This window comes from Haliotis asinina, chromosome 8, assembly GCF_037392515.1.
Source record: "Haliotis asinina isolate JCU_RB_2024 chromosome 8, JCU_Hal_asi_v2, whole genome shotgun sequence".
Taxonomy (NCBI): Eukaryota; Metazoa; Mollusca; class Gastropoda; order Lepetellida; family Haliotidae; genus Haliotis; species Haliotis asinina.
In genome coordinates this window covers 2,810,827-2,825,363 of record NC_090287.1, presented here as the reverse complement: position 1 = coordinate 2,825,363, position 14,537 = coordinate 2,810,827, and the positions used below count along the sequence as shown (strand labels likewise).

At 38.7% G+C, this 14,537-nt stretch overlaps 2 protein-coding genes across 2 annotated transcripts in view; one reads left to right on the top strand and one right to left on the bottom strand.

Moving 5' to 3' along the window:
• The first annotated feature begins 4,088 nt into the window (after positions 1–4,088).
• Positions 4,089–7,291, top strand: LOC137293488 (tRNA (adenine(58)-N(1))-methyltransferase catalytic subunit TRMT61A-like). Its single transcript, XM_067824056.1, has 4 exons — positions 4,089–4,340; positions 4,812–4,968; positions 5,404–5,670; positions 6,687–7,291. The coding sequence occupies exons 1-4, from the start codon at positions 4,173–4,175 to the stop codon at positions 7,076–7,078; spliced, it is 984 nt and encodes a 327-aa protein (XP_067680157.1). The 5' UTR covers positions 4,089–4,172; the 3' UTR covers positions 7,079–7,291.
• A 342-nt stretch (positions 7,292–7,633) lies between these two features.
• LOC137293487 (transmembrane protein 87A-like) overlaps positions 7,634–14,537 on the bottom strand; it is a 42,286-nt gene continuing 35,382 nt past the window's right edge. The window contains exon 21 of the mRNA XM_067824055.1: positions 7,634–12,593. Coding sequence (XP_067680156.1) covers positions 12,521–12,593 — 73 coding nt within the window. The 3' untranslated portion in view covers positions 7,634–12,520. The remainder of the gene's footprint in view (positions 12,594–14,537) is intronic.

Here is a 14,537-nt window from a genome sequence, read left to right as displayed (position 1 = left end):
GATGGCTCTTAACATGTTCTGAATACAACATTCCAACTGTGGTATGTGTGATCCACTGTGTATGTGGCAGACCAAAACTAACAAATACTTTTGATGTCTTCCTCTGTAACTGAAATTGTGTACAGACCGTAAAATTGGCTGTTGGCATTTTTTTGGTCTACTTCTCTTTCACATTGGGCCCAAGCGAGGTATATACATGTACATCTCAATGGTGGAGTATAACGAAGTACACTGAGACTAAGTTTACTTAGACTGCATATCAGTATCAAGTGAATATTTAGTCATTTAGCATTTTGTCCTGTGATGATTTGTTATTCTATATTAATATGATTTCCATGTACAACTGTCATAATTTCTGTGATTTCTGTTCACACGTTTATGTGTAGGTTCAGAATTACACCTCCTTGTAATTCAGTCTTGGAATATTCCAACCCATCTTTCCCTCAGCAGCATCTTGTAAGGAAATGGAAAAATGATTCTGATTATTTCCCTGAATTGCTAAAAGATCTTCTCAAAAGGGATGACATATGTGATTACAGTAAAAGCATAGAGTTAGTGTATGTAGGTGATTTTCTCGCTTGCTTCACGATTTAGAGATGGAGACCGAGACAAACATGTCTCTGGAGGTATCCTCCTTATTTAGCATGTGTATCAAACCTACATGTTCTGAGATGTATCAGGATTTACCTGTAGGCACAAAACTGCAGGTACAGGAGATCCCATCAATACATTTTGCAGGTCCTTGCAGGTAATATGACGGTCATGTACAGTACCGAAATGTTGTAGTATGCTTTACGTTCAGATGTTTACTTCAGGTGCTGGAACAAATCTGTGATCATGTGGACAATGATCAAGAGTGATGAGTGAAATAACACATGCAGATATCTACTCTTGATGCACTGTAGGTACACTCTCGGTATCTTTGTGTTTCTTGCAAGGTATAGTGTTTGGGGCTTTCACCACCCATTCTTTACATTTGTGTGCACTGGATGGAGATTTGTGCATCACATAAAATTCCAAGCCTCATTTGTCACCAGATTCCCTTCACATTACCAGCTCGTTATGCTGTTCTCTACATCAGTGATCGCGACTGGCAACAGTGTCACCACGGCTTGACTTGTCTTGTTCTGGACTTTCAGACGTGTGATATATTTGCTGAATGGTCATTTCCAGAGTATGAGGGAGAGAAACTTCGAACTGAAATGAAAAATGGTAATGGTGATGTCATCAACGACCAGGGTATATCAAAATAACAGAAATAAAATACCATTGATGAACAAGGGTGTACTGCAGTAGGTTTAATATCTGTAGAAGATTTTTTTTTCATTTGATCATACAGCAGTATTGAATTCTAGTCAAGATCAACATTTGATTATTATTGCATTGCAGATACTATCATGAAGTGTTCTAATTGAAGGAATCGTCTCAAGACGAGTGATGTTGGGTGGTGCGGAATTGGGTACAGTCAAACCCATATAAGGACAAAACGTTATGGATGAGCAACTTCTTTAATCAGGTAGAGGGGCGTGTCAATACAGTTGCTCATCTGTAACGTTCTGTCCTTTTCTGATTCACCAACTTCTAAACATGCCTCCCAAAGAAGTTAGTCAAACCTATGTCCACTACTAATATTGTCTTGGTATCTAAAATTCATGTAGTAATGCTTACTTTGTGTATCATAAACAGAGCATTTGACTAACACTGCAAGAGCACTGGGGAGTCATCTATCTGCAGATATGAAGTTCAAATCTGCCAGCCATGAAACTTGTTCCCATGCTTGTTCTAAGAGGCGGCTAATGGGATCAGGTGGTCAGACTTGACACGTCAGCTTATCCCAACTGCGTAGATCAATGCTCATGTTGTGATCACTGGATTGTGTGGGTCAGACTCAGTTTACTGACTGCTGCCATATACTAGTAGGCAGCATATTGTGGAGTGCAGATAAGCCAAAACTCACTCTTTCCATTGTCTTGTCTTGTCTCTGTCTAGGCAGATAAAAATAATTGATTGTCCTGAAGTAACCCTGACAGAGGCTTTTATCAGTATTATTTCTGATCATCCTGAAGGATACAAAGTAAGATTCCTATATTGTTTGCATGTAATGTTTGAATTTGCTCAAATTAGAATACATGTAATCCAGGGTTCAGGCTAAAACGTCACCACAGCAAAACGGCACCTGGCGAAAATGGCACCATTTGGACATAACAGAACCTCTCCTTGGCGAAAACGGCTACAAATGTTGTGGCAAAAACGGCACTGTATAACATTTGAAGGTTGAACATTGATATCATGACTTTAGTGTTTTGTGAAATTTGAAGGATGAACATTGATATCATGACTTTAGTGTTTTGTGAAATTTGAAGGATGAACATTGATACGATGACTAGAGTGTTTTGTGAAATAAGAAATATATATTAGGTGAAATAAAGATAAAAAAATATATTTGGTAAGTATGATCAACATTCAGCTAGGCCGTGTCACCGACAAAGTAACAGAACACTCACCATCCGTTAAAGATTATTATTGTTATACTGCAAACAGAATGCAGTATGTTTAGATAATAAATGCATCTACTCTTCCGACAGTGATTGGAAAGTGAAAACATCACACCCTTCAATGTTTTAGGTACATTTACTCAACTGAATTCACTCAAACTCAGTGTCAAAATGAAACTGTATCCTTCTTTAACTTACCAACACTCACTCTCAATGGTCCTTTTCAGGACCCCCAAACAACCCCAAAGAATGCTTGATAACTTGATGTAAAATGAAATAAACCATGTAAATAAAATATTAAGACAATAAAGTCAACATAACAATGTTTTATATGAGGTGCCGTTTCAGCCCATAAATCAGTAGCCGTTTTTGCCAATATGGTGCCATTTTCACCAAACGATTTAGGTACCGTTCTGCTGTGGTGCCGTTTTAGCTATAGCCCTGTAATCCATATTTGGTTTAGAAAGGACTCAACATTCCCCAGCTTTCTGTGTCATTTCGGTGAGGCATCAGTGGTTTCATAGCTTTATGATTGTGCCAAAAATTACACGATTTGGGACAGATAGTGCTTCAGTAATTAAGCAACCCTGATGAGGCATATTATTTCCAGTATGACATGGATAGAAAAGATATTGAAATCCCAAACAGAAGCCACATGTACTCTGCAACTGATTCCTTATCATCTGGCTCTTTACTACATAAGATGAGGAACATATTAACATTCTACTTCAGAAATCATTGTACTAAATAGTGGACAAATGTGGTGTTATAATGTTTAGACTTACAGTTATGAAGAATTTAGGCAACAGGGAAAATATTGAGCAGGTTCTGATTGTTATCTTTATGTTGGGCACATATTCACGTAGAAACATATGTAATATGCATTACAAGTCAGTGTTGTGAGTCTTCGTATACAAATGGGCAGGTATAAATTTACATGTCAATGTCTTTGTTATTTTGAATATATTTTAAAGATACTTCAAGTGCTATCAGTATTTCATTCCACTTTTGTTTGCTTGTTTTTCATTGTTTTCCTATGTGGTTCCCTTCTCAATATATCCGTTTAAATAGCAATGATGCAAGGTATTATTCATGGAATAAGTAATAAAAGTTAAAGTGAAATTATTTCGATTCTTGAAAACAAGCATACTGGAATTTTTTAAGTGATTGCTTCCATATTTCTTTTTCACAAATGGGAAAAATATATGCCTTGTTGGCTGTGTTAATAAGCAGTATTCTAGGGAAATGCAATATGTATGTGTGTGTGTGTATGCTGTGCTTGTTGGGCTTGTAGTGCTTGGTTTGTTCTACAGGATGCCCTTTATGGGACATTATATGTAGTCGGGCTTGAAAGTCTTTTTTGTGCTGTTTTTTTTTAATATTTGATTAAAATGCCTTCAAGTCTTCATGTTGTTGTTATTTTCTTCATTATATGTCATTATCCCTTGGAAAGTTACATAACTCTTACATAATTTTATCAGTTTACTTGATACGGAATAGGATGAACGCGGTTTTGTGGGAAATACAATCACGAAATATATCGAATGAAAAATAGTCTTAGTGGTATTCCAAACCGCCTGGTAAGTTAAGTTACCTCCCTTTACCACGTTGCCTGTCTATTTCGTCGCGTTTCACCATACATCGAATTTCAGTGAATCAGGAACAGTCTCTGTGAACATGAGTTTTGCGAAATACAAGAAGCTGATTGAGGAGGGAGACACGGTTATATTATACCTAAGTTTCAATAACTTGATCCCAATCACGGTCACGAGCGGACAAACCCACCAGAACAAGTACGGGGCTCTGAAGCACTCGGACATGATCGGTGTTGCTTACGGAAGTAAGGTAAAATGAAAGGACACCCAAAGTATATTAGCCTTCGAAATCGTACTAGATGAAATATGTTGGTATGTATGAAGAGCTAACAAGCGACTGAATTTGGCGTCAATTTCAATACACATGACATTTATGTTATGGGACTTGATGAATTGTTGAATGTTGGTTTTTTTTGTTTGTTTGTTTTTTTATTTACCGGATTTTTACACACACAATGCGGCTACAGACAAGTTACACAAACATTTTTCGTATTTTGCCGAATTTCCTTTCTTTGGTCTTGTTCAGTTTCACAAATGTTGGCCAGAGAAGTCTTTTAGTGGGAAGTCGTAACCTGACTCCGTTAATTAATCAACAGGTGTTGTAATTATAGAAACATCGCGTGTGTAATTCTTACGGTGTCTCAACTTTTAATTTATGCAAGTCAACACAAGGGAAGAAGGTATATTTGAAATTTGACAGTGTCACCAATGTTGTTTGTAGATTAACCTGAAGAAGGGCTATGTATATGTTCTGCACCCAACCTCAGAGTTATGGACGCAGACTGTTCCACATCGCACCCAAATCCTCTACACCACTGACATCAGTATGATCTTGACACAGCTTGACCTTCGTCCTGGCAGTATTGTTGTGGAATCTGGTAAGGAATCTATTCATTCTTAGTTGTCTTGTGTACATCAGAATAGCTAGATATGTGTAATCAGAATATTAGAAATCTGCATCCATTGAGGACTTACACTTTAGCAGAGAGAAAAAGATAAAACCATGATAGTTATTGACAGTCAACAAAGTTGCACTGTGATGAGGCATTGCAGCTCCATAAAAGAAAAATCAGATATCAACATAAGGTGAGCATGGTATGTTAGCCTAAGGCAACAGGAACTTAATATAATCATAAACATAAGACTGTTGGATAAAATAAGTCTATTTTTTTCCAAATTATTATACTGTTTGATTTAACGTCTATTTGATAAAAACAGTTTTGACAGTAGATGTGTAGTAGGAAGGACTTTTAATATTTTATCGTTATATTGGTGATAAAGCCTGACCAAAGACTGTTCACCCGTCTCTGCAGGCACTGGTAGTGGGTCACTATCCCACTCGCTCATCAAGGCAGTGATGCCAACTGGCCATCTCCACACCTTTGAGTTCCACAAGGAAAGAGCTGAGCAGGCTGCAGAAGAGTTTAAGTTCCATGGACTTGCAGATTATGTTACAACCAATCACCGAGACGTTTGTGGGGATGGCTTTCAACTGGATCATGTGGCTGATGCTGTTTTCCTAGATCTTCCTTCACCTTGGGAATGTATTGCCAGTGCAAAGCAGGCTTTGAAGAAAGAAGGTAATCCACTGACAGAGGGGCACATACCGTAAAGATCAATTATATATATTGTAAAGATATAGGTAAATGTGGTAAACTTTACACCTTAAGTATTGTTGGGATAAATTGATCCATGTTATGGGCATATGGTTCTAGTAGTGCTATCAGACATGAGTTCCATTTAGTACTAAATATTCATAAATAAGTATAAGCTTGCAAACTGACAGTTGCTAGCACTTGAAATGTGCTGATGGTGGCTTGTGTGTCGCTTTCATTTTAAAAGCACCACATAAAAGTAGAAGCTTTCAAACAGATGGATGGCATTTTGTACAGATTAAGTAAACTCGTGTGAAAAGTATGAAGTATGCAATTATTTGAATGCAGCCAACAAATGTCTGACAAATGAGTAATTTGAAAACTTGGCCAAAATAATTTGAGAATACCAAGTGATACTATTTCTCACCTACAGCTGATTTGTCTCCAATATTCAGACACAAACGATCATGAGGATTTGGGTTAGAATCGACCCGTGAAGGTCCTGGGGTAGAATAAGTCTTCAGCAACCCATGCTTTCCATAAAAGGCGACTATGCTTGTTGTAAGAGGCAACTAACGGATTCGGGTGGTCATGCTCGCTGACTTGTTTGGCACGTGTCATCGGTTCCCAATTGCATAGATCGATGCTCATGTTGTTGGTCACTGGATTGTCTGGTCCAGACATGATTATTTACAGACCGCTGCCATATAGCTGGAATATTGCAGAGTGCGGCGTAAAACTAAACTCACTCACTCAGGTTAGAATGTGTCTTCAGCGAACCACGCTTGTCATAAGAGAATCTTGTGTTCAGGCTTAATATGTTACCATAAATTGGCATTATTTGCCAATGACAGCTACTTTAAGGTGACAAACACAAGGAAATGAAACAGATTTCTGACTTTTCATTTCAAAAGGTTTTAAGTTCCTGAATCAGGAACAAAAATCCAAAATATTAGATTGTGCATTTTTAGAAGCTGTCCCTCGTTTCATGTATTTTTCAGGAGGACGACTGTGCAATTTCTCTCCATGTATTGAACAAGTCCAGAAAGCCTGTGAGGCTCTGTCACAGCATGGATTTAAGGATCTCACAACATTGGAGTGTCTCTTGCGTAATTTCAATGTCAGGACTGTCAAACTCCCTTTGGCGGAACTTGGCCATTGTGGGCTTGAGACACCAGATTCTGCTGAATGTGTACCAACCAAGGTCAAAGTCTCAAAGGTGGATAACTCTATGGACAAAGAATCTGATGTCAAGGGACAGGTAGCTGGACCTATGTGTGACTTCATAGGAAAAATGATTGGGAAAGACTTTGTTTTCCAGACAGGGGCACCCCCAGTAAACACCCAGGGTCACACAGGCTTTCTAACCTTTGCAACACTGTATCCGTCTTGAGAGGTGTCTTCACACAAGAATGTTTGCCATTGTCACCACAGGAAATGATCATGGTTGGGGGGTTTCCTCCTGATGTCAGTGCATTCAACAATGGATTCCTATGGTTTTATGGAACAAGGGAATCAGGAATGGTCATGAAAAAGAAAAGAAAAACTCCAGGGAAGGGGAATGAGATAGGGGGTGAAATGAATAAATGTTCCTTTCAAAACCATAGATGGAGTGCCATTGCATTTCTTTTTGAATTATGCAAAATGCTTATAGAAAAAACATAAAAATATTTTGCAGTATGGGTGGAAACTTTTCAGCTCTTTTCTGGTTTAGCAGCAGTAGCTGGCCACATCTCTGGTATTTAATTCATAATCATGACTCTTCTCATTTAGGATTGGTCCATGACATCGCCCATACTCTATGATTTCATTGCCTGCATAATATAAGGTGCCAGCAATATTGATCAATGAACTGTTTTGTTTTCGTTTATGCAGAGTGCTGGTACATGTTATGCATATGAACATGGTGAATGGGGTATTACTTGAGAAAATAACAAAACAACATGCCTCAGCGGAAATATTTAATGAGAGTTTCATCATGTTCCCACAGTGACAGTATGTACATATGAAAGCTGTCATGCACCATCTAGTATATACAGAGATGCTATCCACCAAGACAGACAACCTTTCACCAGCTGCTCGAACAATCCCTGAGCAGCTAGTCATGAAATCTGTCAGGACAGTATAGAATATACATACAATGAACTCATTAAAACAAAGTGACAGTCTTGCCACAATACATTTTCAGGATAACAAGCCAAGAAAAAAATATGAAAATTAGAATTACAAACCTTCTTCAACCCTTTCTTTAAAATTCTAATTAAAAATTAAGCAACAACTGTCAATTTACTTATGAACAAAAAGCTGAGACGGGCAGTATCTGAAAGAAATGAAACACCTATTAGTTACAGTGAATGGCAGTATTCCCTTATAGATACATTCTGATCTACTTTCACTGTCTTATGAGAGAAAATTATTCTAACGTTTTGTCTCATTTTCCGATGCAAAAGAGACAAAACCTAGTTTAACCTTCACAAGTTAGTTAAATCAATACACCACCACAGCAAAATATAGTTCTGCCTTCCAGAATGTCATCTTATAAATATTAAGTGACATGGATAAAAAGAGGAAAGAAACATATTTTGACCAATACAAATCTTAAGTATCTTTTATCAGACTTTTATGACGTACATCTGTATGAAATAGATGATTTTGCTGTAACTTAGTGTAAAAGAACCTATGCATGCTTAACAAACAGCACACCACGTATGTTCAACAAACAGCATATTACAAGTCGACATACCCTACAAATGAACAAATTCAGTAACATTTTGTGGAACCTGTGTGGACACGTCTGTTATTCAACATTCACAGCAACTGAGAGCAGGAAGTTGATTGTAAGAACCAGAATTACATACACCCCTTGCTCCCACAATGCTATACAGGTACTTGTAGATGAAGTAACTGGTCTCCTGGCAACATTTGTTGTAAATGCAGCACTTTGTCACATACAAACATCCCACAAATCAGGTATACAATATATTATGCATGGTCAATTGATGAAACAAATATACAGACACCAAAATGGAGTATTGGGTTCAAGTTCTGATATGTCAAGCTGACCAACAAAATGTAGCAGTGATAATTATCATTTAAACAATATCTGTTCGCAAATCACATAATCCCTAAGCAGACAAAATGTAGCCAATTGTTTATCCTGTAATATACCTGTCAAACCCCTGTGGTAAGCACAGTTTTTGACTTGATTCATCAATGAAGTGTTCAGTGTATTGAAGGCAATAATTGCATTGCAGAATGTACTCCTATTTTAACAACAAAAACCAAGGTATGATTGCGAAGCTTGGTTTGACCTAATTCAGTTGCACCTAAAGCTGAAAGCAGTGTGTGAGTATGAGTGAGTGAGTGAAGGAAGGAGAGGAGTTGAGTACAACATTATTTCAGCCATATGAAGCCAGGCTCCACCCACTACCCATGTGGACAAATCCATCACATATGGTGGCCACTATCATGGTTGCTTACTGAACACGACATTACGATACAGACTATCCAATCAGCTGCCAGGCAGCTGGAGGTGTGGGGCACACTGTATATATTTACACAAACCAACAAAGACAAGACACATAGCACTACTGGGAATCTCTCAGACGGCCTTCTATGTGCTTTGGTATATACACAGTCCTCAATGCTCCAGTGTAACACTGAATGTCATGTCACATTTCTTCAGATGCATTGTACACTTTGAAACTGAATGGACTTACTAAAACCATAATGTTTTGAAAAAAATATGTGGGTCAAATTTCAAGTATTTCTAATGTCTAATTTCTGATGACAAAGCCAGATACTGACCCTTACTGCAGCTTACATCAAGAATATAATTCTGCTTCATGATATAATCGAATATTAATTTCAAGGTGATACACCATGGAAACAGTAGTACGTAATTACCCAAACCATATGACATGAAGAGGCCAGTGGGCTTGCCATGCTCTCCTCAAGTTGGTAAAGCACATATGAAAGCATTTCCCAACCCGCATCAGCAGGGGTGCGTCTTCCTGCCCCACATCATCAGGGGTTTGTCTTCCTGCACTGCATCAGCACAGGTGTCTTCCTGCCCCACATCAGCAGGGGCGTGTCATCCTGCAGGAAGCTCGGTGAGCTGTATCTTTGTTTCCGCAGCACAGTAAACATATACATATATATATATATATACAAACATACATACATACAAACATCAAATAATCAAACTAAGACAAATAATGAAGCAGGCAAAACAAGATGTTATGTACAACATGGGCATTGTGGAACAGACTTCTATAACTGGACATAAGGTTAACATGACAAGAATAATATTTGGTAGGATTTATTCTCCAAAATTTTTAAAATAGTATATCATATTAACCAACTACACAAGCCACAACATAATGCTGCTTCACTCTGAGTTGCACTGATGAACTCGAAAATCAGATTTCAGAATTTATTGGCCACATCAGTTCTCCTTAGAAGGAAAAAATGTAAAAATTTTCATGTTATATGCGATTTTCACAAAGGTATTTGCAGATGACTAGTCCGGCCGAAAGAGATTCATTAATACATCTTCTTTCACTGTTGTGAAATCTGTGAAACAGGAGATACCTTATTGTCTAAATTTGCTACTTGGATGAAATAAATATTAGTCCTACCAAACATCACTCAACAAATTGAGATCTCAGTTTCACTACTTCTAGACTAAGATCTCAGATATTTTCTTTGCCTGTAGATGCTTGGGACAAATATAGCAGTGGCATGGGCAGGGATGAAAATCAAATAATTGGTTCATTATGGACGAGTCTTTTCTCCAAAGGTAACTTGACTATATTTTTAATTCATCCTCCTCCTTTTCTGAACACCATATCACCATAAAACTGCCTCAAACATGTCAGTACAGATGATCATCACACACCAACATTCCAACACAAAGTGAGCATTTAAACACTGTTTACATCAGTGTGTCAGATGCCTGAAGCACCCACTGAGGGGAAACTGGGACAGGTATGTGAACATGATGGATAGGCTGAAGCACTGCTGTACACTTGAGCTAATTTACAGTGACATAACTCCCAAACAAACATACAACCATAACATTTGCCACATGTTAAACAGTTGACAACAGAACAAGTGGGCGACAGTCTCTTACACCAAGCACCATTCATCTGTTTCAACATGGACATCAGTTATACTAATTACATCAAGGGCTGTACATCATTAATGGCATTTGGATTAGAATTACATACATTCACTTGTAACCAAACCACCTATATTTCACAGACTAATTAGTTTACTGCATACAAAGAGTATCTGTCCCACTGAAATTTGGGCACACCCAAAACTCACTCCCATCATGGAGACCCATTCAGTGATGGCTCTCATTAGACCTAGATCAAGTACATTCACCCACAGGTAAGACAATCTGATTCAGACAAACATACAACACCACCATTACACAGAACATTATGACGACACTACAGAACAACTGTTTAGTGATTCCGCATTACCTTTGGTCCCTGGTAACTGGAGTAAGCTCATAAAATTCTACGAGGAATCTAAATTCTAAAATGTATCTAGCACATATTCAGAGGACACAGTTGTACCAGGTACCCATTATTCTCATCATATACATTGCAACACCATAACCTATTTGTTATATCCATAAATATGACAGAATATCCAATACAAGATGGTACATCAACTATTGGGTGGTATGTCCAATACAAGATGGTACATCAACTGTTAGGTGGTACATCCAATACAAGATGGTACATCAACTATTGGGCGGTACATCCAACACAAGATGGTACATCCAATACAAGATGGTACATCAACTACTGGGTGGTACATCCAATAAAAGATGGTACATCAACTATTAGATGGTACATCCAACACAAGATGATACATCAACTATTGGGTGGTACATCCAACACAAGATGGTACATCAACTATTAGATGGTACATCCAACACAAGATGGTGCATCAACTATTAGATGGTACATCCAACACAAGATGGTACATCAACTATTAGATGGTACATCCAACACAAGATGGTGCATCAACTATTAGATGGTACATCCAACACAAGATGGTACATCAACTATGAGATGGTACATGCAATACAAGATGGTACATCAACTGTTAGGTGGTATACCTGTACAGCCCCTCTACATCTAGATGGTAATCTTGTACTAGGCAGGTGTGCTGATCACACTGAAAACATTATCTTCAACACTTAAACTCTTGTGTCAGAATATAAAGCTATTTCTACGAACATGATACCACTTACTGTAAAGAAATGAGAACATATGAGGTTACAGGGCAGACTTTAGGGTAAAACCAACGGTAACAGGCCATTCTGATGAAACTGACAAGCATGGGACCGATGTGCTGACAGTGCAGATGATCAAGGCAAGTTCTAGAACTAGGTGTATACACTGTGTAAACAATAACAGATGCTTAAATAATATTTAGCTGGTAGTGACAGAATGCTGTTACTTGTCTTCCATAACTGACTGAAGTTTAGCCAAAGATCTACTTCAGAAGTGTGAACATAAGCATCTAAGAATGTGGCTCTAATCACTTCTTGTCATGTACAACTTAGCACATAGTAACGAATTTGCTGTTCAAACCAGCCATGTCAGTCTTACCCTGGCCTAGACAACTGACATTCATAAACATAAACATAAGATGTTTAAAGCACTATTTGTAAACTTGCTGCATAAATCCTCTCTTCACCCACATTCTAAACCCCTGAAGAAGATGACTGACAAACTGGAAGTATTGAAGTATGTACAGTTGCTGTCTTGCAAGGATTGGTTTAATTCACACTTGAAAAGTTAGACAGCCCCTACTCCATCTTGGAAATCTCAAAGTGGGTGTTCTGCAGTTCTTCATCTGAGTCCAGAAGGCTTGGTAAGGCTCTGCATATATAGGAGAAAGAGGAAGATTAATATACATCATGGCTGCTTACACTGACTGACAACTTGGCATTGTGGGTAAAATGTTGCTAGTGTTTGCAATACTTTAATTTGCCACCTGGCCATGAGGGCCTGCTACCTGCAGGTTTTAACATCTACAGGTCCTGAATGAAATCTGCAGGCCCTATTTGTTCAAGTCAAGCCAATAAAAACAAATACACCACACTGTACAGTTTCACACTGTTTCTACAAAGGTAATTAGCAATGACTATGGTGCAGAGAGAAATATGCATTTTAGTAAAGAGTAGTCTTGCCATTCCTCTGCACAAAGCACGGAAATACCAGGAAGTCGAAGTATAAGTTATCGTAACATGATCAATCATGGATTGTTCTCGGATGTTAATAAAAAATAATATGGGAAAGATTCTGTTTGAAACAATAATGCTAGATATTTACTGAAGGCCATAAGGGCCTGCTCATATTAGAAACTGCCGGCCCGATACAATAACAACTGGCACTGGGCCTCCCATGAGCCAGAACGAATATAAAATAATAATTTGTTCTGAAAAAAAGAAAAAAACCACTGATATTTCTCCTTATCCTGATGCATAATATTTATCTAAAATTTATACAAACCTGTAGAGGTTATGAATTCTTTGAAGAATGTCCTCCTTGGGGTACATATAAGCATTTTTATGTCCATTAAAAATCCCTACGACAGTTGTAACTATTTTGATAATAAAATATTTACAAAACAAAAAACTCGTTTTTGTCTTGTGGGACCACCTTTACAGGGCCCCCCCAGGCCCCCTACAGCTAAGAGCAGGTAACTCTGGCCGTCTACCTCGCACCTCACTTTTCATGCTGAACGTATCAGACAGAATGAGGGGAGGCGGGTGGCCGTACCCCAAGGAGGACATTCTTCAAAGAATTCATAACCTCTACAGGTTTGTATAATTCTTTTTCAGAAGAAGTCCTCCTTGGGGTACATATAAGCATTAAACAGACTCCCGAAGAGAAGCAATTGGGAGTGGTATTCTGTCTGACAGCAACAGTCCATTCGATCGAAGTGCAAATCTACAATCACACGGAAATAGAAAAGGCACCGACCTGGTCACCTGACCGCTGATGTCAATCAAGGCGGGGGCGTGACAAAGCTGAGGACCCGCTTGTCAAAGCTTACATGCCCATTGGCTAGAATTTGGGAAATCCCAAATGAGAAACCCCGCCCACCCAAATCAAAGTTTGGAGACCTGGACGTACGGGACACTCGCCAAACTGAACCTTGTCCATACCGCACTAGCAAGCTAAGCAGGGAAATGGAAAGGAAAGTAAGGCACCCAGCCAAAGAGGGCGGGACTAAGAAACCATCACCAAATATCACCGCCGATAAAATGGGAATGGATAGTTACCCAACACCGAGTGCAAACAGATATAGTTATCAAACAAAGCTTAATCAGCTTGAGCAGAACTATTCTGTCTGACTGACCGAACCGAGCACACTCTCGTGAGTGTCTGTTCAGTTGGTAATGACGGTTCTGACGTGGCCACTGCTCTCACTGAGTGAGCTGACAACCCCTTTTTGGGGAGATAAGCCTTTAGGTATATAGACCTTGCAGCCTGCGTATCAGTCGGATAGCCAGCCATTCCGCCACCACAACAGCAAAATAGCTGTTTCTCCGTACGGAGCAAGGCTATTCTCTTAAAATAACTTTAAGAGGTTTCATAACGTCTAATACACGAACCTTACGGTATGTATTATCAGACGACGCAGGCAGCATGCACCCAGTTAGATCGATAGGAGCGGTCATTCGAAGCGAATGATCGAATTTTTTTGGGCGGTATGAATCCGGTAAGCGAATGCTAACCCGATCCTTATGGAACATAGTAAGATCCGGGTCTGAAAACATGACGTGTAAGTCGCTTACACGTCTACCAGACGTAACC